Source organism: Apodemus sylvaticus, chromosome 9, assembly GCF_947179515.1.
Source record: "Apodemus sylvaticus chromosome 9, mApoSyl1.1, whole genome shotgun sequence".
Lineage (NCBI taxonomy): Eukaryota > Metazoa > Chordata > Mammalia > Rodentia > Muridae > Apodemus > Apodemus sylvaticus.
In genome coordinates this window covers 20,621,035-20,645,536 of record NC_067480.1, presented here as the reverse complement: position 1 = coordinate 20,645,536, position 24,502 = coordinate 20,621,035, and the positions used below count along the sequence as shown (strand labels likewise).

Below are 24,502 nucleotides of genomic sequence, written 5' to 3'. Positions count from 1 at the left end.
GTTTCTCGGGCTCCCACTCCCACCACCACCCCCACGCCAAGCGACTGCAGTTTACTCCTACAGCGGAACCGAGGACAGTGAGCGACGTGCAGCCCTCCTTTCGGCAGCCACATTCTCAAGGCGAGGACAGTGAGCAGAAACAAACGACACAGTGGTTCGCCGTGGGCTGGAGGCGGCGAACGTGCGCCCCAGAACTGGACTGCGACCCCTCCCGCCTTCTCCAAACATCCGCTAAAGGCGGCCTGTGGCACCAGTATATCAGCGCGCAGGCTGGAATAAACTGGTTTACCTCGCCTACCGGCGCACCGTGCAGACACACAGCAATGAGGCTCCGAAGTCGGGGGTGCAAGTCTAATCTGCTTCACCTGTGGCCTGTAGAGCTTACCTGGCCGCAGTACCTCTACCCCTCCGAAGTTAGCAAAGTGATTTGAGCGAATCCGCAAGCTTGAAGTGTCTCCCATGCTGCCTAATGACTTGCCGAGATGTCCGCTTTCGTCGTGCTCTTCTAGACTCTACTCGTTCATCAAACTCCCAAACCAGGTGGAGTCGGAGGCCTGCGGGAACTACAATTCCCATGAAACACTGCGTCCACGCAAGCGTGTCCGCTCGCGCTTCTATACTCCGTTCCATTGGCTGGCCGATTGGACCTGGAATCCTGATTGGCCCATGGCCTGAGGCGACAGATTCCGGAAAGGGGAAGAGCAGCCAATATGGCGGCGGAGCGCGGCGCGGGGCAGCAACAGTCGCAGGAGATGATGGAGGGTGAGCGGCCCCTGCGGACGACCGGGGAGGGGCGAGCTGGGGGCTGGGCGGGCACGGCCTCTTGCGGGATCGGAATTCGGCCTCCAGCCTCCGGCCACAGCCACGGAGCTCTGACAGCTGCCAATATGGCTGGACAGAGCCGGGGAGGCTCGGAGCCCGGGAGTCCCGGCCCGAGGGCGGCAGCGGCCAGAAGGACCAGACCCCGGGGACACAACGTGGCGCGAGCCCGCCCAGGGGGATTGGCGAGGAAGCCGTGGCTATAGGAACCTTGTCTTAAAGCTCGGATGTTGACAGGCGAGGGGGCAGGGAACCGTCCTCCGTCTGCTCACTGGGAAACTGAGGCTTCAGGCGTGGGGACCTGCAAAGTCCACAGTTTGTTCTCGCGGCATGGACTTTTCAGTCTGCTCTAGAAGCGAATGGGTTGTGGCAGAGGGATGGGTAAAAAGGGGCTCCGGAGTTTGGGTTTACAAGGCGTTGTCTTATTTTCTAGGCATTCAGTTTGGACTATATTCAACTTTCTTCCTTTTTCCACTGTGTTGGATTATGTCATCATATACATATGTAAATACATATGTTACACATGTGCGTGCTTTTGTATACAGTAGTGTGGCTACATGGTCATTCCTTGGGTGCATATATGTGTGTTTGTGTATACACACAGACTTGTACATATGTACATGTACTTAATTGTAGCATTAGGCGAATCTTAAGTGCTTTTGAAAGACTCCACTATTTCGGTGAGGATTAGTCACTTCTGGAAGCTCACTCACTTTTCTGGGAGGAGTGCCAGGGAAGAGGGTTGCAGAGCAAGGGACAGGGATGAGGAGAAAAGACCAGTGAGTTTGAGAGCAGTGGGGCTGCCCTGAGATGGGCTCTGAAAACTCCCTAGATGGCACAAAGACAGGGGTCGGATGGGGAGAAGCAGTATCATTCCAGAGAAAGGAAACCTAGTCAAAAGCAAAGGAGTCTGGAGAAGTGACCTAAATTAGCAGTCATGCAATGGGGGTTGAGAAGAGCCCACAAGAAAAGCTCTTGAGAGACTTAAAGGAGTCATGCTAGAGGTCTTTTGTTTTTAACTTTTGAATCTTTCTTAAGCGAGGAAATGTTTCTTCCTAGTCCCCCTTCCCTCCTCCAGTACACCTCTCCCCTCCTTCCTCAGTAAAGGGCAAATACAAAAGCGAAGTTTTTTCTCTCTTCCACTCCCACACATGTCATCACCAGCTGACACTTAGATTGCTATGGCCCTATGTCTTTTTGGAGATTGTGGGAGCGGGGCGCATTTTTGGTTTGGTTTTGGCTTGATTTGGTTTAGGTTTGTTGTTGTTCTTGTTGTTTAAGACAGGTTTTTTTAAGACAGGTTCTCACCATTTCCTTGACTGGCCTGTGTAGACCAGGCTGAGCATGGTTTGCAACCTTCTCTATCAGCTGCTAATACCTTCCTCCTCTTGATACATTTCATTGCCATTTGCTGGCCTGTCCTACCCAGAGCCTTATAGTCCCATTCTTGCACACTGTCACAGCTCTGGAACCTCTCTACTGCCTTGAGGACAGAGGCACAGGGGCAGGGGCAGAGACTAACACAGAACCTGGGGTCCCTAACCCTAGATCACAGACCATAAGGTTCCTCTTGGTAACTCATACATTCTGCTACATGCCATACGCATGAGCTACCCTTGTGCTGTGTCTCATTTGGGCCTGACAGGGGGAGGTACTGTACTAACTCTTCTGCAGAGGTAAATATTGAGGTTTAGAAAGGAAGATCATGCCGGGCGGTGGTGGCGCACGCCTGTAATTCCAGCACTCCGGGAGGCAGAGGCAGGCGGATTTCTGAGTTCGAGGCCAGCCTGGTCTACCAAGTAAGTTCCAGGACAGCCAGGGCTACACAGAGAAACCCTGTCTCGAAAAAAACCAAAAAAAAAAAAAAAACCAAAAAAAAACAAAAAAACAAAGGAAGATCATTTGCCAAAGCCACATTTCATTCTTGTTTTGTTCATAACTCAAAATTGTTTTATTTACTCCAGAAAAAAAACCTTTGCATTATTACCTCTGTCCTGTGGTTGTTTGACACCAGCAGTTTACCTGGGGTATCTGGCATTTTTGAGACATTCTTGTTTTCATTCAGTGTGCCCACAGTGAATCTTAGCTAGTCTTGATTTCTTTTGGAATGTGGGCCTGAAAATTGAACCTGTTTTCTTGGCCAAATGGATAGTGAGACATCAATGAAGGTGTGTGGCAAAAGGGTCATAACATCAGATGTGAGAGCCTCCTGGAAGGTACTTCAGGTCATTAGTGTCATTAGTGTTTCCGATCGAAAATGATCCAGATTTCAGGACACTTGTTGATTCTCTACAAGCTGTTGGAGGGATGGCTGGCAGGTTCATTGTCTCCTTGTGGCCTCCCAGTTCCAGTCTTTGTATCTTAAATACTATTGGACATGGAAGACATTCAAATGTTCATAAACCTAATCCAGCTGTTTTAGAAAAACGTCTTGCTGACTTACAACTGTTGTTAATCTCTTCTGTGTTCCTTAAACTTTAACATGAAGTGGATGTGAATTGTCACTGATGTGTGTGGGTTCAGTTGACAGGCGGGTTGAATCTGAAGAATCAGGTGATGAGGAGGGGAAGAAGCATGGCGGCGTCAGCATTGTGGCGGACCTCAGCGAGCAGAGCCTGAAGGATGGAGTAGAACGGGCCGCAGAAGACCCGGAAGGTACTGGGCTTAGTTAACCTTGAACTCACCTAGTGGGGAAGTGTGCAGTTAAAGATTGCTGTTTCTTTGCACGTGATGTCTCCTCAGGGTGGTGGTTGTTTTCCTCAAAGGACCTCCATAGATTGGGCAAGTGGGCTTACTGGCAGAGAGCAGCAAATGACGAAGTATGTTTATGAGTATGTAAGACCCCCCCCAAAAAAACCAAGGGTGCCCCAGCACCCCACGCCTCAGAAGGCAACACCCAAATCACTCTCGAGAAACGGTATCGATGCAGTAACATGAGGAATTCTTTATTCCAGAATTCTGGGTTTCATATCCGTATACCACGCAGGGGTAGAGGATTATGGACCCCAAGAGCAGAATTGCAACAGCTTTTATAAGTTGATCCAGATTCCCCACACTTCCCCACAACAAAGCCCGTGAATCATAAACCAATCATTTCTTAGCATGGAGAGCCCACGAAATGCGAGCCAATCGATTTGTACCACTCCATAGTTTTTAGGCCAATCAGTTTAAATTATCAGTGGACCAATTAGTTTCCTATTTTCTTGGAGTCTATAACTGCGTGAACTCCTGCATAGGGGTAATGGCGGAAGCAGTTTACAGAAGCAAGATAAGCTTAGCCCATTTCCAGTTACCTTGTGGGGCCAGGATCACCTATTCAAGGCCTTTCTGCCTAGGTCTTAAAGGGAGGACTCTGGAATGTGACCTTTTATCTAAGTTTCTAACAAAGAGTGGGCTCTGGAATATGAAGTGGGGCTCCTTAGAAGGCTGGAGTTAGGCTGTATTTTTTTTTTAAGTACAATGGGTCCATTTCTGCTGAAGGGACAGTTCCACTACTGATGATATTGACACTAGTGTGTCACCTAGAACAGAGCCACAACATGACTTTTAACCCTTTCCTCAGAAAGCGAAATTTGAAGAGAGTTCTGTATCCTGCCACAGTGACAAGGAATCATTTCTGATCCAACCTCAACATTTCTTTTTTGAGACAGGGTCTCACTTTGTAGCCCTGGTTAGTCTTGAAACCATCACGTAGACCATGCAGACCTTGAACTCAGATCTGCCTGCCTCTGCCTCCAGAATGCTAGAATTAAGGGCGTATACCACCATGCCCACATCCACCTCAACATTTATACAGATCCGAGAACAAACACAGATATTGGGATAGTCACTCCATTAGGAACTGAACACCTTCCTATGGTGGTTTTATACCCTCCTTAGTAATGGCCCGCGCTTTTATGTTTGCTTAGAAAATTAGTTTCCATGCAAAAGAATAGAAAAAAACATATGAACACAGAAAATTGTATAAGCTGAATTGTTAGGTTCGTGGGGAGATGCAAATTTCTAAGTATTGTGCATCTTAAAATATGGTATTTAATTTAAAAATGAGAATTTAGTTTTACCTGCTTAAAAAGAAAATACATTAGCATTGCTTAGGATCTCTTAACAACAGGCATGAGAGGACACTCTGCCTCATACAGTTTCATTTATCAGGTATTCATAATTATGCATTAGCTTTATAAAAATAAATTTGAAAAAACATAGCTACTTTTTAAAATAGCATTATGCACTGTGTGCCAGCAAAGATGATTGGTAACTATGGTAACCAGATTTTAAGGCAAAAGAAGATTACCACAAAAGTACCTACCACAGTTAGTTTGGAACTTCAGAGCTGATGTCTAGAGGTGATGTGGGCGGATAAAGCAAACGGGCTCTGTCACTATTTGACAGTCACGGGAGGGCTGAGATCTGTGCCACTGAAATGTTAGGCAACGTTAGAAGACTTGGAAGTTAGAACAGTATAGTCCTGGGCTTTGTTTCCTGGCTAGCAATGTTATTGTGATGGGCCGTTCATTGTAAGAGGACTCTAATGTGTGATAGCGAAGGAGAGTAAAAGCCCCAGGCCAGTCAGAGAGCCAGCCCTATTGCAAGGCAGGCCAGTTGGGCCCAGCTTACTTAAAGTTCTCACTGTTACCTCAGGATGACTGGACATGTAATAATTCTCTGGGAACGTGAATTTCTATGCCTTAGAGAAACCGGAACTGCTCATACTTATTTTTACCCAAGTCTCAGCAAAACACATGTAAATATGTCAGTCATTACCTTCCTGTATTGCTTAACCTTTGTGTGTGTGCGCGCGTGCACGCGCACACACACACACACATGCCCATCCCTCACCCCACCCCACCCCCCTACCCTCTACCCCCCACCCCCACTCCCCGCACTGTGAAGTGTGTATGCGCTTCTTCCGTGGGTTCCAGAGGTGGAACCCAGGTCCTGTGCTTGTACAACCACTTCCCTAACTAAGCTGTCCCCACCCACCTACCTCCAACACTAGGGTGGGTAGGTTGGTTGGTTGGTTGGTTGGTTTTTAGTGCTAGGGATTTAACCCAGGGCCTTAAGCACTCTGCGGCTGAATTATGTCCCCAATCCCCTATTCTAAGAACTATAACTGTGATACATTCAGAAGTTCCAGTTAGTAACCTTGTTCTGGGTTAAGCTGGTATTTCAACAGGAAAGTTTGGGCTATAGACCACATTCTGAGGAGCCTAGGGATAGCCCCAGTTCCATCTTCTGGCCCAGTGCCACTGTCAGTTGTGCCTCCATAATTGGGCCTCTGTTTAATCTTTGAGTGTCTGACTTGGACAGCAGTGACCTGGCTGCCATGCCCTCATTGTAATGCCTCTCCTTCAACAACTCTGAGCTATGGCCATCTTTTGAGACCGAGAGGACTCTTGTAATGTCTTCTTGGTTTTATCTAGTTCCTTTTATTTAACACCAGTTTGGTCAGTATCCTATAAATTATGGGTAAACTATAGAAAACAACATATTTTAATGGGGTACATTTGATTGTTGTAGAAAAGACATCATGGAAAGTCAGTGAAATGAATTCAGCCTTGTGGGGCCAGTTCTTCTTTGTTAAGCTGGTCTCCTGCTGCACGTTCCTCCCTGACACCTGCAGGGAAGAAGCCAGCTGACCAGCACATGGTCTGCTGGTGTTTGGAGGAGCCAGAGGGCTGATGTGTAAGGCTGTGTGTTGTATCGAGGCTGTGTAAGCTGGCTCCACTGCAGATGCAAGTGCTTGTTTACCCCAAGGAAAGGAACACGGGAGGGAGGGAGGGAAAAATAGTGATAAATGATAAGAAGTCCTGGAAAATAGAGGGAAAGTGAGCAGAAGAGAGAGAGTACACGCATATGTTCTGAGGCAAAAGGAAAAGCTTCAGCCTAAAAACTAAAAGAAAAAAGAAAATGAAAAGAAAAGCCTGTTTCCTTCCTAGACAAAGTTTCAAGAATAAAAAGAATCTTAAGGAAAACACTATATAAAGCCATGAAGCTATCCATGGTCGTGCATGTCATCCCAGCATCTGGGAATCTGAAACAGGAGGATTAAAAACTCAAGGCCAAGGACCTTGAGAGACAGCTTGATTTTTAAGAGCACTGGCCGCTCTTCCAGAGCATGGGGGGTTCAATTCCCAGCACCTATGTCAGTTTACAACCATCTTGTAACTCTAATTCCAGGGAAGCTAATACCCTCTTCTGGCCTCTACTGGCCTTACAAGTGATGGAGAGGTACACATGTAGACAAAACATAAAATAAACATAAAAATAAATATGCACATAAAATAAATATTAAAAAATCCAAGACCTGAGCTACACAATGAGACCCTGTCTGAAAGGGGGAAGAGGAGCAGAAATCCAGTCAAAATAGATAGCTTTATTTGGATACCAATCGGTACAAACCCAGAAAAGAAATTATAAGACTGCTGGGAATAGTGGGTAACCCTTGGATAGTGATTGGGGAAGCGCTGTTATTCTCAAAGTGTTACAGGGAATTATGCACATGTATTTGCATTGAGTTCTTCCCACATCATAATCAGATTCTGATGGAATGAGAATGAGGGGCTTGTCCTATGGGGCTCTTCAAGGTGACAGGAAGCAGTTTATATCTGGCTCTCAGGGGCGGATAAGTCTCATGAAATCCAAATGGGCTTCTCTGCTGGAATTAGTTCACCGGGCTTCCAGTTGAGAAGTACGCTTAAATTATTCACTTAGCTCTTTGATCTGGGCTGTTGAGTGCTACTTCATTTTGCTTTCTTCTCTGTCAGAGAAGCATCTGTAGATGCTGGGCCACTTTCCAAAGCAATAAAAGGCACATCCGAGAACATGCAATATGCCCAGCATGATCTGATTCAAGTGGCCTGATTTATTGCCACAAACAAAAGGGGAAGAATGCACGGGTGGATAGGCTGATGGCAGCACACACTCCAGAGATTCCAAGAAGGTGACAGCCGTGGTGGGACATGCTTCCCACGGTGACTAGGCTTAACCCCGTTCACCCAGACTCAGGCAGCTGCTCCCTCCTCTTCCCCTCCAGGAGCATCAAGCTGCACTGGGATTCTTGGGAGGTTCAGAGGCACACATGGACAGTTGGAGACTTTGCTGTCGCCCTTCTCCTCTCTAGTGTCCCAGCATTTGAATTAGCCCAACTTCTCCAGCCTAGGGCAGAATGGCAAGTCTACTAAAGCCTGTGGTCACTGACTCAGAGACAGAGTTGTTCTTTTTCCTTCTTTCTTTTTAGAGGAACATGAGCTGGCAGTAGATATGGAAACCATCAGCCTGGACCGAGATGCAGAGGTAATGCTGCCTGCCTGACCTAGCCTCAGGGAGCATGGTTAAACAGGACTCTAACCATCAGCTAACCGTCTTTTATAAAGGTGACAAACTGTAATTAGAGACCTGAGCCTCCCTTGATTGGGTTGGTTTCCTGTATTTTTACTGTTTTAATACCAGCAGTTGAAATCTGCTTCTGCTTAACCAGTAAGAGCTGTATGGCAGATGAAATGCTCTTGACTCACAAGTTACTTACTTGAGTCCAGTAATCGTGTTGATGGCAGGATCCTTATGCACCCCAGTTTTGGGAAAAGTGTGTGTGTGCCCTCAGTTGCTAGGGGATGGAATTCAGACCTACCTCTGCACTAGGTCTGTTTTATGTAAGACTAACACTAAACCACAGCTAAACCAAAGAGTGTCTACCTGTCGACTTACGTTGTGTCATTGTCACCTGCCAGTCCCAAGTAGATGTGTCCCATCTTGGCTCCCCACATGGCACTCTCCGATGTAGCCCCTGGCCAGGTCTCCAGGAAGTCTCATGGGTCTGAGACAGACCCTTCTATGTATGTCTAGGATGTTGATCTGAATCACTATCGAATCGGGAAGATTGAAGGCTTCGAGGTGCTGAAGAAAGTGAAGGTGAGTGTGCTCGCTCCTCTGCCCTTGCACACCAGGCGACTTGGCACCCTTACTTGAGTTCCCATCCTGTGGGTGGTACTGGCCTATGTCCTCTTATCTCTGTTCTGAATGGGATAGGTGTTTTCCTGTACTTGGAGAGCTCAAGCCTGTCTGGGCTCTCAGGCTGCCTCAGTGAGCACCTGCACAGTCTTCTGTCCCTAGCTTTCTGCAATTAAGTGTGCTTCTCAAAATGGAGCCCAGTAAAGGTTCCTTTAACTTCCAGGACTTGGCCTGCACTCCAACCCTATTCAATGTCTCCCCACACAGGTGTGCTCAGCATGGGGTCAGCCTGGCTTCCCTTTGGGCCTGTACCTGTCCTCAAGTAGAGGAGGGTAATTCCAGCTTCCCACTCTCACTCACCTGCCTCCTGAAGGCCAGCATAAACCCCCAGAGGGTGGCCCTGTGTTCTCCTGAGCCAATGCCAATTCCCTTCCTACCCTCCAGTCACTCTGCCTTCGGCAAAACCTTATTAAATGCATTGAGAACCTGGAGGAACTGCAGAGTCTTCGAGAACTGGATCTCTATGATAATCAGATCAAGAAGATTGAGAATCTTGAGGCACTGACAGAATTGGAGTGAGTAGGGGATTCCAGAGGAGATGGGACGGTTTGGGTAGCCAGGTTCCTCAGAGCCTCCCCACTGCCTGCCTGTGGTTCTGAAGGGCTGCCTCTCTACCAGTCCTGTCCTGTGCTAGGGCACCTAAGAGGAAGCCCCACCTTCAGACATGCTGTCAGCATTGAAGGCCCAGCTCCGCGCAACGATGATGTCAGAATCAGGGGAAGAGGAGCTTTAATCCATAATCCCCCTTTTAAACAAAAGTGTCAGCAACATTTCTGACTCAAGGAGTCAGCTTTACCTAGCTATAGTCTTATCTGGATTCACTCCTTTGGCGTTGGGTTTTGTTTGATTTTTTGAGCCCAGGCTGAACTGATGGCTCTGTAGCTGATGAAGATCTTGAATCTTGCACCTCAGGCCTCCACCTCTCCAGGACTGGCCTTAGACGTGCACCACCATGCCCAGCTGCTTTGTGGGTTTTCTTTGTTTCAGTTTTAGTCTAACACTGCTCGGTGGACTAGTGCTGTGCATGGTACTAGGTTCTCCGTGGGTACTGGCAGGAAAGCACCCAGGTTACTGCCCATAAGGAAGGCCCTAGGAGAGAGTGTTCAGAGCCTCTGGTGGCCTACACTGCCCTCCAAGCTCCAGGCAACCTCATGGTCCCATAAGAAGACAGCTCCAGTGTGAGCCAGTTAGTGAACGGTGGGACCGCGGTCAGATCCCACCTCCTAGTGACTGAAGATCTGGGGTCAGACACCCCTCTAACTGGGATTCCGACTCCTATTCAAACTATGTTCATCCAAGACATATTTTGCTTCTTTGTAGGGTTCTAGATATTTCTTTCAATTTGCTGAGGAACATTGAAGGTATTGACAAACTAACACAGCTGAAGAAACTCTTCTTGGTCAACAATAAAATCAATAAAATTGAGAACATAAGCAGTTTACATCAGCTGCAGATGTTGGAGCTGGGATCTAACCGGATCCGGGTAGGTACCGGTCACTCTCTCTGGGGACAGTTCTCCGGCTCCAGGGGTCTTCAGTGGCACACATAGGGTATGTGCTTAGCTGAGGTTTTCTCATGTTCATATTGTTTGGAGGAAGCAGGGAAATATTTGTTAAGGAAAACTGCTAACTGGTAGCTAGTATTAATGAGAGCTGTGTTTACACCAACTGGTCTAGTCTGGGGGTTGGCTTTCATTGGCTTCATTTAGATCATGGTCCTGTTCCCAGCCCATCCCAGCCATGCTTCATAAGCTAAGCACCCAAGCTTTCCTTCATAACCTGTTCATAGTGGTTTTCCTCCATCTGCATCTCAGATGTGTTTCCCAAGCTGAGAAATTGGCCACTTATAGTGATCTGTCATATGATAAGCAAGTATCTTGCTACGGAAATGCCCCCAGAAAACAGGGCTGGCCCTTCATCCCCTCAGCATTACCAGGTCCCCTGGCAGGATTTCCTTTACTGTTCGGGATCCATTTGACCTTGAAACCATGGGTCAGAATGGGAATGAGAAGCTTGTTTGTTCCTTTGTTGAACATTGTTTCTATGTGTCCTTGGCTGTCCTAGAACTCACTCTGACCAGGATGCCAGCTTTGAACTCAGAGATCCATCTTCTTCTACCTCTTGCTGCCATAAAAGGCTTGTGCCAACACTGCTGGAGAAGCCTTTTTTTTTTCTGCCACACCCTGTGTTTTATTTTGTTTTGTTTTGTTTTAAAGACAGGCTCTCACCTACTATGTAGCCCAGAGATCTTCCAGCACTGGGATAAAAGGCATGTACCACCACACCCAGAGTGACAAAACCAGTTCTTTACCAGTTGACTAATAACTATTGGGAAAAAACTCAGAGGGTCATATAGGTGCTGGTATTGGAGGAGGGTCTGCCATGCAGAGAAGGGCAGACATGAGGGTTTGGTCAGTCCTGATTTTGGCATCTTGGCATCATTGTTACATGCCTGCTCTTCCTTGGTTAGTGGCTGAGGCCAGTATTTACAGCTTTGTGTCTGCCCAGCCCATGTTTGGAACACTGCCATTTGGTTTTCAGCAGTACTGTGCCATACATTGTGGCCTTCCCTAAGGTACCCTTCCAGAGCTGTAAGGGCGCAAGGCTAGGGCTAAGAGACATGACTGCAGCAAGGAAGAGGAGCACATAGTCCCGAAGGCTGTGTGGAGTGAAGTGTGACATGGGCTAGAGACACCAGCTACCGTCTGAGCTTTCAGATAATCCCAGAGCTCTTTGAAAGCATGAGAGTTGACCCAGTAGTGGTGGCACATGCCTTGAGAGACAGGGGCACATGAATCTAAACTTGAGACCAGCCTGATCGACAGAGCAAGCTCCAGGACCCCCAGGGCTACACAGAGAAACCCTGTCATAAAAACAAACAAAAAGACAAAGAAATGGAGGAATAAAGTGTGAGGGGTAAACCCAGAAGCCGGACTTGATCCTCTGTCATTTCCTCCCTTTCCCTTCTGTATGTTCAAGAGAGTTCGTTGCAAAATCCAGAGTCCAGACATGGCAGAGAAAGTCGAGACTGCCTTGTCATGTGTTCTGGGCTCCTTACTTGGTGTAGGTTTTGAGCCCATCTTTTAACTGGATGTTCCATCTGTTTGACAGGCAATTGAAAATATCGACACGTTAACCAACCTGGAGAGTTTGTTTCTGGGGAAAAACAAAATTACAAAACTTCAGAACCTGGATGCACTGACCAACCTGACAGTCCTCAGTATGCAGGTACTGAACCTCACCAGCTCCCACCTACTCACTCCCACAGGGCCACCACTGTCCCAACCTGATTTTATTTCCTTGGGATGTTCCTGATCTGTACTGTTTACACGCAGTAGATGACAGAAACAGTAGACTCATCCACAGGCTCTATAAACACAAACCCTCTAAACTAAAATCTGCCCCCCTTTTTTTTTTACATAATTTATTTTTACTTTTTTCAGAATTTTCTATTAAGAACTGGAAGTTTGAGTCCTTGCACCCGAATGGCTGTTTACAACTGTCTGTAATTCTAGTCCCAGGGAATCTGACCTCTGTCCTCCACAGGCACCAGTCATTGTATGTGATGGTACACAGACAGATGTATATTCAAACAAAACACACACACACATAAAATAAAATTTAATTTAAAAGCAATTTTTCATCCCTGGGATTGGAGAAGTGGTTCAGAAGTGAGGAGCCCCAGCTGCTCTCTCAGATAATTCAGGTTCAATTCCCAACACTCACATGGCAACTGACAAATATCTGTAACTGTAGTCTCAGGGAACTACACTCTTCTGGCCTCTGAGGGCACCAGGCAAGCTTGTGATACACAGACATACTTGCAGGCAAATGTTTATGCACATAAAATAGGGACAAAGGAATCTCATTCCTTCCCCTGCTGGTAATTGAGTAATAGGTGGGTTATGAGGCATCTTCAGAAGGGACAGCTTACCTCAGTCCTCAAGTGTCAAAGTGCAGACCCTATGGGAATTGCACTGACCAACCTGACAGTCCTCAGTATGCAGGTGGGAACTACTCAGCTGTTCAGCACTAACGTGCATACATTCAGATTCATGTGGGTGTTTGTTTGTTTGTTTGTTTGTTTTGAAACTGTGTCTCACTATGTAGCTCTGGCTATCCTGTAATTCACTGTAAATCAGGGTGGTCTCCAACTTACAAGAGATCTAACTGTCTCTGCTTCCCTCAGATCCCAAAGATGGGATTAAAGGTGTGCACCACTATCTGTACCTGGTTCATGTTGAAATTTTGATGTTGGTTTTTAAGTTTTTCTTTTTGTTGGGGGGGTAAGTGGCAGTGGCAGCAAATTAGTAGAATCAAACTTTGAAGGGGTGAAGGGAGATATGACTGGGTGTGCCTGGGATGCCTGGTTTGGCAGGATCCACTAACACCCAGTCACAACACAGGAAGCCTCTTAGACTCTTAGTAAAACAAATGCCATGCAAACTGCTTTGAAAGAGGCGTTCTTGAATTGAAATTGAGTTGTAAGGTATTGTAAAAGAAATTAAGTTGATTTGTTTCTAAAACAAAAATGTTAGGAGAGATGGCCTGGTGAGTAAAGATGTTAGTGAACCAAGCCTGATGACCTGAGTTCAGTTCCCAGGTCCAGTAGAGTGAGTGGAGAGATGGACTTCCGCAAAAGAGATGGCTCAGCAATTGAGAGCACTGGCTGCTCTTTCAGAGGACCTGGGCCTCAGCACCCACATGGCAGCTGTAACACCTGCTTCTGACCTCCGTAGCAGGCATTCATGTGCTGCACAGACGTGCGTTCAAACAGAACGCCCATACACAGAATAAAAGATGCTTTCATGCTGGGCAGTGATGGCGCATTCCTTTAATCCTAGCTCTTGGGAGGCAGAGGCAGGCGGATTTCTGAGTTAGAGGCCAGCCTGGTCTACAGAGTGAGTTCCAGGACAGCCAGGGCTACACAGAGAAACCCTGTCTCAAAAAAAAAAAAAAGCTTTCATTATATTTTTGACATTTTAAAATTGTTTGATTAATTCAGTGATCCAATGAGATGGCAGAGCAGGTAAAGATTCTGCCACCAGAACCGACCACCTGAGTTCACCCCCTAGTGCCCACGTGATGGGAGGAGCAAACTGACTCCTACTAGTTGTCCCCTACCTGCCCTCATGAACCTGCTCACCAAAGCATGGGCGTGTGCACATTCACACATAGGATACAAAAATATTTTTTAATTACTTCAAGTAAATCTTCAGATATATTTAACAGAAAAAAGTGAGTTTTCATATTTAAAAAACCCTGAACGACCATGTGTGGATTTCAATTAGCACAACACACCTAAAGTGTGATCTTCTTCTCTATATCCTGTTCAAGAACATTTTACATTTTCTGTTTTATTGTTTGTATTTTGTGTGTGGATGTTTTGTCTGCATGTGGTACATCACATTTACCTGATGGTTTTGGAGGCCCAGGATAAAGCACCAGGTCCCCCGGGCCTGGAGTTGCAGATGATTGTGAGCAGCCATATGGATTCTGGGATTGGAACCCAGGTCCTCCACTGGGCTATTTCCACCCTATGCCACCCCCAACACATTTTAAATAAAATATCTATTCTTAGGATTCTTCAGGATAAATGAGCAACGTCTTTTCTAACGCCATTGTGTTTCTAACTTTCTGTGTAGCTGACAGCTCTTCATCTTTTTCTTTTCTTTACCCTTTGTATGTGTGTGGTATGAATATGAGTCTTCATGCACATGTGTGCATATGTGTGGAGGCCCCAGATTGAAGCAGGGAGTCACTCTTGGTCACTCTTCCACCTTGGTCATAGATAGAGTGGGTCTCAATCAGACCAGAGCTCATTGATGATGCTTGTTTTTCTGGCCAGCGCGCTGTGGGGAGCTCCAATCCCTGGCCTCCGAGGCTGGAATCAGGCCAGCCGCCACACTCACCTGGCATTGTTTTGGGTTCTGGGAGTCCAAATTTGGGTTCTCAAGCTTGAGTGGCAAATCTCCTCAGCCCCATGGTTGACACTTCTTAATTGTTTTTGCAGAGCAACCGGCTAACAAAGATCGAAGGTCTTCAGAGCTTGGTGAACCTCCGTGAACTATACCTCAGCCACAATGGCATCGAGGTTATTGAAGGCCTGGAGAACAACGTAAGAGCCACTGGGTCTATCTGGTAATAGAGGGAGGTGGAGAGGAAGCGGCTGGGGTGGGTATTCACTGCCCTCCAGGCCTGGCCTAAGGTGGACACACACCTACAGAATGTGAGCTAAGGGCTGCTGTCCCAGAGAGTCAAAGGTCCAACATGCCTTATGGGTTTTGAACACAGGAATACAGACGCGCTCCCAGGGCAGGTCACTCAACATCCGCCAAGTATTCAAGGCCTTGTGGTGGTTTGAAAAGTCCTTACCTGCCCTGTATCACACAGATAGCCAGCACAAGGATCATCAGCTATGTCCTTGCATTTACCCTGGCCACTGCCTTCCTCCCCTGCCTCAGGCCCCACCCCCCTGTGAAGGCTGCAGAGTGAGCTCAGCTCTGCTGCTTAGAAGGAAGAAGGTGGCTCTTGCTCCCCTGCCTGTCTCCTGGAATCCAAAGAGCTGAAGGGTTCCTTCTCTTGCTCTTCTTCCTCCTCCTCCCCTTCCTCCTCCTCCCCTTCTTCTTCCTCCTCTTCTCCCCCCTCCTCCCACTGCCTTTCACCAGCCTGCTCCACTCCTCCCACCCAGCTCCAGCTTCCCTTCAGAAGAGCCTTACACTTGCAGTTGCCTTTGGCCTCACCTGCTTTTCCTCCAAGTATGATTCAGGACAAATAAAATATTTTTTTTCTTGTTCAATTCTACTGGGATTGTTTTGTTTTGTCCAAGGGGATCATTTTTGTTTATTTGGTTGATTGGTTGGATGATTCTGATAATTTGTCCCCAAGTGAAGCAAGATTGGGTCAGGCTCTTGTTCTTAGAAGCATCGTCCTTCAGATCCCATCACAGGTTCCTTTGTGCCCCAGTCCAGGGCTAGGTTATGTCATTGATATCATTCTGGAGGAAAACCAGGATTTAGGTTTTAGCATCACATATACAAGAATTTTCAGAAAAGCTAAATTTTTTTCTATGTGGTAATATAGAAAATTTGGTAACCTTCCTTTAAAGATGTATCCAGTATGTGAAACAAGGTGTGATAGTACACACCTGTAATCACGGCACTTGCATGGTGAAAACAGGCAAGTCAGAAGTTCAAGGCCCCTCCCATGCATAAAACATGTCACAGGGACCAAGAAACATGAAGGTGGCACTCAGATACCTGTGTATGGGCTCAGTGCTGCTGGTATGTGTGCCTCTGTGCTGTGTGATTCTTATGTAAGATGTGGAGGCAGGAAGGGTGTTACTGTGGAAACTTCAAGGGCTTGGAAAGCAACAGATGTGACAATCTTTAATCAATAGCTACTGGCTATATTTGAATTTTTTTCTTTTTTTAATTTCTGTTAAAATTTAGAAAGATTTGGAATAAAATATACCAGGAATGCAGTAGAAAGCAGGGACCATGAGTCTGAAGTGCTGAGAATCCTTGAGGGCAGAAGGGAAAGACTGTTATCAGGCTCCCAGCCGCTGCAGGGGGCTGGGGGGGGGGGGCAGTGTGTTACACTTAGTCTCAACCGTGAAATTGGTCCTCTGTTGAATTTTAAAACAGTTGCCCTAGCTGAGGTGATGTGTTTCAGACGACATCTAACATGTTCTTTTAGAGCACAGCATAACACAATGATATCAACCATGTGGGAGGGAGGGAAGGGGGCAGGGAGAGAGGAAGAGAAGAAAAGAAAAGAAACCCCACAGTACTGTAGGATACTGGTGTCCACAGACACCATTTCTCTGTTGCTGAGGTTATACTTGCCCCTGCTGCAATCATTCCTTCTAAGTCCCAGCAGTTTTCAACATGGCCTTTCTTTAATACCTAGGCCTTTCTGGCATTGCCCAGGTAGCTTTGCCCAAGACAGGAAGGGCAGTTACTCCCACCTCCACTGTGTGCCTTGTGTGTCTAGCCTCACCGAAGAGAGGAACTCCACTGTAGGTAATCTGGCACTGTGTTCTTCCCCATGGTAAACGTTATAGACATGCTGCAATGATGGTCCTTCATTCCTTCTTCCGAACCTCAGGGTCTCACTGGAGTCCTCTGGTTATGAGGCCTTCAGACTGACAGAAATTACAGACATACTGAGAGCCTCATGAGGTTCTGAGCAGAAACACTGAAATCAGGTCAAGCTGGGGAAACCTCAGGGAGTGTGTAGGTGGCATCAACCCGAGAGTCATCAAAGCCACCCCAAGGCACAGAGGGTGGCTCGCCTGCAGCCTTCCGCTCAGCTCCACACTGTTGCATGTGCTTGCATGCTACTGTGGAACTTTAATAATATAGAAAATATTTTCTTATTTTAGAACAAACTCACCATGTTGGATATTGCATCAAATAGAATAAAAAAGATTGAGAATATCAGCCATCTGACAGAACTGCAAGAATTCTGGGTAAGTTTTGCTCTCAGTAGGACTGGTATCCACCTCTTTGGCTCAGAGGCCCTCTCTGCCTTTGGCTCTTTGTCCTACTGAGCAAAGCCTGTGAATGAGTGCAGGCCTGGAAGCCCTGATGCTCTGTGAACCGAGCGCACGTGCCTTCTTGGCACTCAAGCTGTTAGCAAGTGTTTATCCAGTGAGCTATCTTTACCATCTGCACCTCCGTAATCTTGAGTACAGTATTATAGGTATATGTTTATTTCTTTGGAGTAAAATCTTCCTATGTAGCCCTGACCATTCTGGAACTCTCTCTGTAGACCAAGCTGACATCACAGAGATCCATCTACCTTCACCTCCCAAATGCTGGGATTAAAGGCTTGTGTTGCCATGTATAGCTGAGCTTTTAAATCTGTAAATTTCATAGCTTTTGCAAAATAAAAAAAAAAAAATTGTTTTCCTCTAAAAGTTTTCTAGTCCCTCCTAACTCTTCATTTCTTGTAAAGCTATAAGTGTACCTGTGCTAGTAAGTAGATCATAGCACTCCTTGGACACATCTCCCTCTGCCCACGGGTGCTGCTCTGGCTGAGCCTCTGTTTACATGATTTCTATTGCTCTGTCTTCAAGATCTTGTTTTTCCTTCTGCACTACTCAGTCTGCTGTTAAGCTCGTTAATTAACTGCTTACATTTTAAGACTTAGGTATTTATTTATGTTTATATGCATTTATAGTACATATGTATATGTATGGTGACCTACACTTTTGTGTGACACAGAAACAAGAAGAGGGTATCTGTGCCCTCTGTCATTTTCTGTCTACTTATTTGAGGCAGTTTCTACCTGAACTGAGTCTAGCATTTTCTCACTCAGCTAGATTGGAAGCTAGCAAGCCCCAATGATCCATTTGTCTCCTTGTCCCTTGGAGCTGCATTCCATCAGACCCAGGACCCTGGCTGGTTACATAGCATGTGGACTGTACTCTTGTGCAGCAAGCACTTTTATTTATTTATTTTTGTTGTTGTTGTTTTGTTTTGTTTTGGTCTCAGAGTTTAAAAGAACACAGTCTGCCATGGCAGCAGTAACATGCAGACAGACAGATGGACCCTTCCCAACTGGGAAGGCTAGCAAGCAGAGAGAGGGTCTGATGGTATTGCTTTTCACCTTTTTATTTTGTCCAAGATTCCATCCCGAGGGTTGATGCCACTCACATTTCAGAGTAGGGCTAGCCTCCTTTGGAAATTCCTCAGACATCCCCAGAGGTGTATCTCCTAAGTGGTTCTAAATCCAATCACGTTGGCAGTGAAGAAGGCCATCTTGCCTATGCAATGAATTTGTTATAGTTGCATTTTCAGCTCCTTGAGAGTGTATTGTTAAGATTTTTTTAGTTATGTGCACGTTATCTATATCTGAGTTTGAATTATGCACACATGAGCACCTTTGCTCATGGAGGCCAGAAGACGGTATTGGATTCCTTGGAGCTGAAGTTTTAGGGGATGTGAGCCACTTCATAAGTCTGCTAGGACCCAAGCTCAGACCCTCTACAAGAAGGGCACTTGCTCTTAACCTCTGAGTCATCTCTCCAGACTATGTTATTTTGTTTCTCATAGATTTGATTTCTCTTCTCATTAGACTCTTATGCCGTGCCATTCTTTGCATGGCTAGTAACTTCTTGTGTGTTGAATATAATGAAACTAAACAGTTGTATATTTACATGCTACTTGAAATGTTCCACAATTATAATCTGGACCTAGGAGGGATGGACACTCCTCAGGAGTCCACTCCTGTCACTTCCCCTTGCCACACTGGCAAAGTAGACATCATGCTGACTAAAATCTAGAGAAGGGAAGGAGAATCTGGTGTGTTAGCCTGCTTGCTGCTGGCACCTGCTCTGACAGCAGACATCTCCAGCGTGTGTCACCAGCAAATGAACGGGTCAGTCATTTCTCTTCTCTGTATGTGCCTGTGCTGGCCTCTCCCACCCACCGGGCCACTTGAGTGCTGCTCTGAAGAATCGAGCAGGCACTAGCCTCAGTCCTCCTACCACCCTACATCCTTCCTAGTTGCCTTTGCTTCTTCCTCTTCTATCCTGCCCCTCGGGAGTGCTCCAGCATTGAAATTCCATTTTCCTCTCTCCTTGGCAGCCCTATAGTCTCACAGATTTAAATGTCACCACTCTGCTCTTGGCAGCCAAGTTTCTCTTTCTAGCTCAGGTCTTTCCTACATCCAGCTGTCTACTCATATGCTGAGCTATCACCCACATAGGGCAAGTCCCAGCCTGAGATCCTGTGTTGTCCCACAGTTCCTCACTTGGCTCAGCCTCAATGGACAGTGACTATCCTTCTGGATCCTCAGACCAGAAGTCTTGGCATCCTCCTATACCTCGCCTTTCCTGTGTACCGAATCCACTTAGATATGTACTCCAACATCTAAATACTTGCCTCTCCTTCAGAATACATCCCACACCCATGTTCTTCTCACTTTTGCTGCTGCTGCCTGGCCCAAACCATCGGCATCCCCCCTGTGCTGTCCGGATGGCTTTCTGGCTTGGATCCCTTTGTGTACCATTCAGATCAGATCCTCGTGCTTGATTAGGCTGCACATATACTAAATTTTGAATAATATAGAGGTTAGCATGGCCCTTGTGCAAGGATGACATACAAATTTATGAAGGATTCCATATTTTTATTGTGTATGAGTTAATAGATAGAAACTAGGGGAAAAAACATAAGAGACTCTTCTAGAACAAAACTAGAAACTAGGGGAAAAAACAGACCCTTTTAGAATAAAACCTGTATTAGACTCCCATTCCATTTAGGAATAAAAGCCAGATTTCCCCATGATTCCCCTCTCAGTGCCTCTCTCTGCTCTGTGACTGATCCCATTTCTCTGCCTTTTCCCACAAACATCATCACTCTGCCAAATCCCAGAATTCTTCAGGACATCACACGGGATAGGGCCTCACTAATCACCCTTACAGGAGCAATGCTGCCAGGACCTATACTGACCAGGTGCTTGAGACCCAAAGGACCGTGCTTTCTCATGCCCTGTGGCCAGCAGCATCTGGGGCAAGCACCCGAGACGCTCTTAAGTGGGAAGTAACTTTGTGTCTTGAGACGCCCCTCCACCATCCCCAGCCATGGCCTCTACCCTGGCTGCAGTCCTCTGCTTCCCTTCTGTTTAACGTGCAGACATGTGTGTCACCTCAGCTCATGCTCTCTCCAGCTCTGGCCATGGTAGGTTCCCAGACTAGAGAGGTCACTTCCCCAGGAATGATGCCCTGCTGCTTCCTGCAGCTGCTTGATGCAGGCCCTGCGACCTGGAGTGTCTACAGATATAAGTCCTGACTGTGTGGGCAGAATGAGGCTGCACTCAGAGTTCCAAAGTTTGAAGCTACACTGGCTACTCTGTTTGGGCTGCTGATGTAGCAGCTTGCCCTGACATTTAGCTTCTGTCTTCAGGCCCCTCAGCACAGTGGACTACATCCAGCCAAAAAAGCTTGAGTGTCAAAATCCACACACCTGAACAGCTATAGTTAGGGCATCATGTTGGTACTAATTCAGCCGTGCTACCTACATCACAGACAGTAGCACACGCAACTAGTCATGGTTTTTTTCCTGTTCCATAATACAAGCCTTTGGTTAAACATTTGCTAGCACATCACAGGCCCACACCTAGGTCGGCGTTTTGCTAAAAGAGCCCTTCCCAAGCCTCTGCCTCAGCACTTGGTCAGACTGGAAAATGGGTTTGCACAGTTTTACCTGGTGCTGTAGGTTCCTCCCCAAGATAACTTTGTCTCAGAAATTAATCCCAACATGAAGCCACATGTATCTGTTGGACGGTGTGAATGTCAGTCTGCTCAGTCTCATCTCGATAGCACTTTTGAGAAGGGAGAGCTCGCTCCTGCCAGGCTCGCCCCTTCCAGGTGGGTTGGCAGAGATGAAACTGAATCCTACAGCTCAGGCCCCATCCACTGCAGGGTCCAGGGTTTCTCATCTGGTGCCTACAGTGTTGGTCAGCTACAGGCAGCCTTTGCACACAGGAGCTAGCTAACAGTGGAAACATCCTCAGAAACAGGTGATCAAGAGTCACACTTGGAGTAGACTTGTTGGTACACGTTGGTGAGGTCAAGTGTGTAGGAAGAGTAGCCAAAGACACCTCAAGCCTCAGACCTGCTTGAGGGCTGGGACGTGTGCAGCCAGCACCGCTTCAGCTCTTCCCTAATGAACTGAGTGTGTGCTAAAAGGCAGCCAGGAAGTGCCAAGCACAGATGGAGGGATCTGAGGGATTGTGATAAGAAGACTGTAGACAGTCTTTTGTTTGCTTGGTTGGTTTTGTTTTTTGTTTTTTTGAGACAGGGTTTCTCCGTATAGCCCTGGCTGTCCTGGAACTCACTCTGTAGACCAGGCTGGCCTTGAACTCAGAAATCCGCCTGCCTCTGCCTCCCAAGTGCTGGGATTAAAGGTGTGCACAACTACTGCCTGGAGACTGTAGACAATTTTAATGACGCCTATCTCATATCTGGATCCTGGGACACAGGGGCCAGAGCTGACCACTGATGGCTTTTCCACATGTGTTACCTCAGATGAATGACAATCTCCTGGAGAGCTGGAGTGACCTTGATGAGCTGAAGGGTGCCAGGAGTCTGGAGACTGTGTACCTGGAGCGCAACCCCCTGCAGAAGGATCCTCAGTACCGGCGGAAGGTCATGCTGGCCCTACCCTCTGTGCGGCAGATCGACGCCACATACGTCAGGTTCTGAGCCCTCCTTGCTCCTCACCTGGTCCCTCTCCTCAAAAGAACTTCCCAGCCACGGTTTTTTAATCTACCTATTGCTCCTGAAGTCGTCACTATACCAACAGTCACAACCCAATGGCAATAATAAGGCACTGGTGGTACCTGGCCTGTGATGCTACACACCATTTGGAGATGCCAACACTATTAAATCTTGCCACGCGGTCTTCCTGGTGAATTGGTGACAGTTATTGTAGCCATGGAGAGAATGCAGGACATGTTGCAGTCATTTGCTCTTCCTGTCCATGTCCTTACTTGGTGGGCATTCTGGGCTGCCCCAGCAGACCTTCAAGTTGGTTTACGTAGTCATGACTCACAACAGCACACTGGTTAGTCTTTCAGACCAATTTTGGAAAGAAAAACTTTTCTTTGCCAATTTTGAAAAGAAAGATTATTTTTTTCTTTTTATTTATTTATTTATTTTTTGAGTAAAAGATGGTCTAGTGTCAGAAGCTGTAATCCTCCGTGCCCTTCCAACATGAGCAGTGGCTGAGCATGGCACACTGGGCACTCTGTGCCCTTATTCCCACTTGGTAAAAGCTGAGATACAGAGAGCTTCGCTCCATATCACCAGCCATGTTGAACCTAAGTGATTATCTGAAACGTACACTGGGCCTAGTCATGTGGCTCCTGTTCTCACCCATGACCCTCTGGCCTTATTTAGACGAAATGTCTATGAGCAAACTCTTAGGGTGTAAATCTAATGCTGCAAGAACATTGTGCTCCCTCTGCGCCTCAGACTTCCTCTTTCACACAACAAGGACTAACTATGGTCACCAAAGACCCCTGAGTTTCCAGGGTTCTAGTTCTGCACTGTCCCAGATGGGGCCACTAACTGCCACATGTAGCAATTGCTATTCATGTCTAATCCATTGATTTATTCATTTCTTCATTTGTGCTCACACTTCATCCACTCAGAGGCCACATATCATAGAAGGTATTTCTCCCATCACAGAAGGTTCTGGAAGATTGTGCTCTGTTTAGTAGTAGGGGAAATAGCTTGCACTGAGCCGTGAAGCATGTGCCCAGGTGTCCAAGATAACCAGTCAGCCAACTGCCCAGGAGTTTGTAATGTCAGAGCGGTTCCATGGATTTAACTCCATTTTCTAATTCTAATTCTCACCAAAATAAAGTATATGATCTGAATCTGTGCACCATCTCCCTGACAAGAAATAAGCTCTTAGCAAGGAACGTTGGGTAGAGCAACATGCAGCCCAGAGGACATTGTGCCACAGCCCTGGGATTGTGCCAGGACATGTCATCATGTCAGAACAAGAGAAAAACACCAAGGACTGAAATGCAGGTGTGCCTGCTGCAGTCACAGGAGCCCTACATGGGCGTGGCTCTAGAGTGGAGAGAGGAGCAACGGAGAGGGTGTGACAGGCACCAAAGCCACAGTGCCCTCTCGAGGATGACCCTACAGCATTCATTGGGGGAGAATCCTACTAGTTAAATGGAATGGACAGGGGAAATGGCTCCAAAGGAATTGAAATTCTGGAATTGGGAAAAAATGTCAAAAAAATTATTCCTTAAAACAGGTCTAGGTCCCAAGAAGAATCTCCAGAATCTAGGACTGGCTGGAAGTTCCCAGTTATGATCAGTAGAAAATACCCCTAAAAATCTTAACAAATACGGTACAGAAGTAAAAACACTGCTTTTACATAAGAACATAAATGCATAGGTCTGAAATCAAAGATCAGCACGTCAGAGGCTACTGATTCTTCCCCAGGGAGGCTTTATCTCAGGAATGCTTGCAGGGATGGTGGAAGAGCAGGCAGGACAGGGCCCGGGCAGCAGGCCTGGAATCCGGGCTCCTCGGGTAGAGGATGAACAGTTACAGCATGCCTTAGAACAGGGTGAAGCTGAGGCCAGCCTGAGCGGCCTAGTGAGACCCTGTCAGGGGGAACAGCAGGGCCAAGGGGACAGCTGAAGACCTCACGGCTGCCCAGCTGGTAGAGGACCCTGGGCTCATTCCCTAATATCAAGGGGAAGGAAAGTAAGCAGAACCAGAATTTACATAAATCACCACTTAATGCAGTAAAAGAAAACACCAATTAATGTTATAAAGATTCAGTTGTATATATTCCTGGATTTCTTTTCAAGGAAAAACATCATCATTACTATCATCATCATCATCATTAGCACTATGCATGATGTCTGTATGTGGTTGTGGGCACATATGTGCTGTGGTGCAGCATGTGAACTCAAAGGACAGATTTGTAGAGTTGGTTCTTTCCTTCCTCCTTCCTGTGAGTTCTGGGAATTGAGCTTAGGTTGTCAGGCTTAAGCAGCAAACGGTTTACCTTTTGAACCATCTCATTGGTTCTGTATTCTGGATTTTAACATTTTTATTTCTTTATAAATAAAAAGGTGTCTTAAAGGTTGTAGAATCTGATAGATTTGGGCTGTTGAGAAAGGCCAGTGGGTAAGAA

The 24,502-nt window shown here is 46.7% G+C and overlaps 1 protein-coding gene and 1 non-coding gene across 3 annotated transcripts; both read left to right on the top strand.

Moving 5' to 3' along the window:
- Nucleotides 1–669: 669 nt before the first annotated feature.
- Nucleotides 670–22,248, top strand: Ppp1r7 (protein phosphatase 1 regulatory subunit 7). Of its 2 annotated transcripts, XM_052192532.1 has the most exons (10): nt 671–762; nt 3,343–3,474; nt 8,057–8,112; nt 8,662–8,727; nt 9,211–9,341; nt 10,147–10,309; nt 11,937–12,053; nt 14,839–14,943; nt 17,212–17,298; nt 21,862–22,248. In XM_052192532.1, the coding sequence occupies exons 1-10, from the start codon at nt 711–713 to the stop codon at nt 22,036–22,038; spliced, it is 1,086 nt and encodes a 361-aa protein (XP_052048492.1). In that variant the 5' UTR covers nt 671–710; the 3' UTR covers nt 22,039–22,248. The 2 variants fall into 2 exon arrangements, with proteins under 2 accessions (XP_052048493.1, XP_052048492.1); XM_052192533.1 differs by lacking the exons at nt 17,212–17,298; nt 21,862–22,248 and adding an exon at nt 15,120–15,629 and having other exon boundaries at nt 670–762.
- Nucleotides 19,860–19,963, top strand: LOC127693093 (U6 spliceosomal RNA). Its single transcript, XR_007979575.1, has one exon. It is a non-coding gene; the product is annotated as a U6 spliceosomal RNA (small nuclear RNA).
- Nucleotides 22,249–24,502: the final 2,254 nt, after the last annotated feature.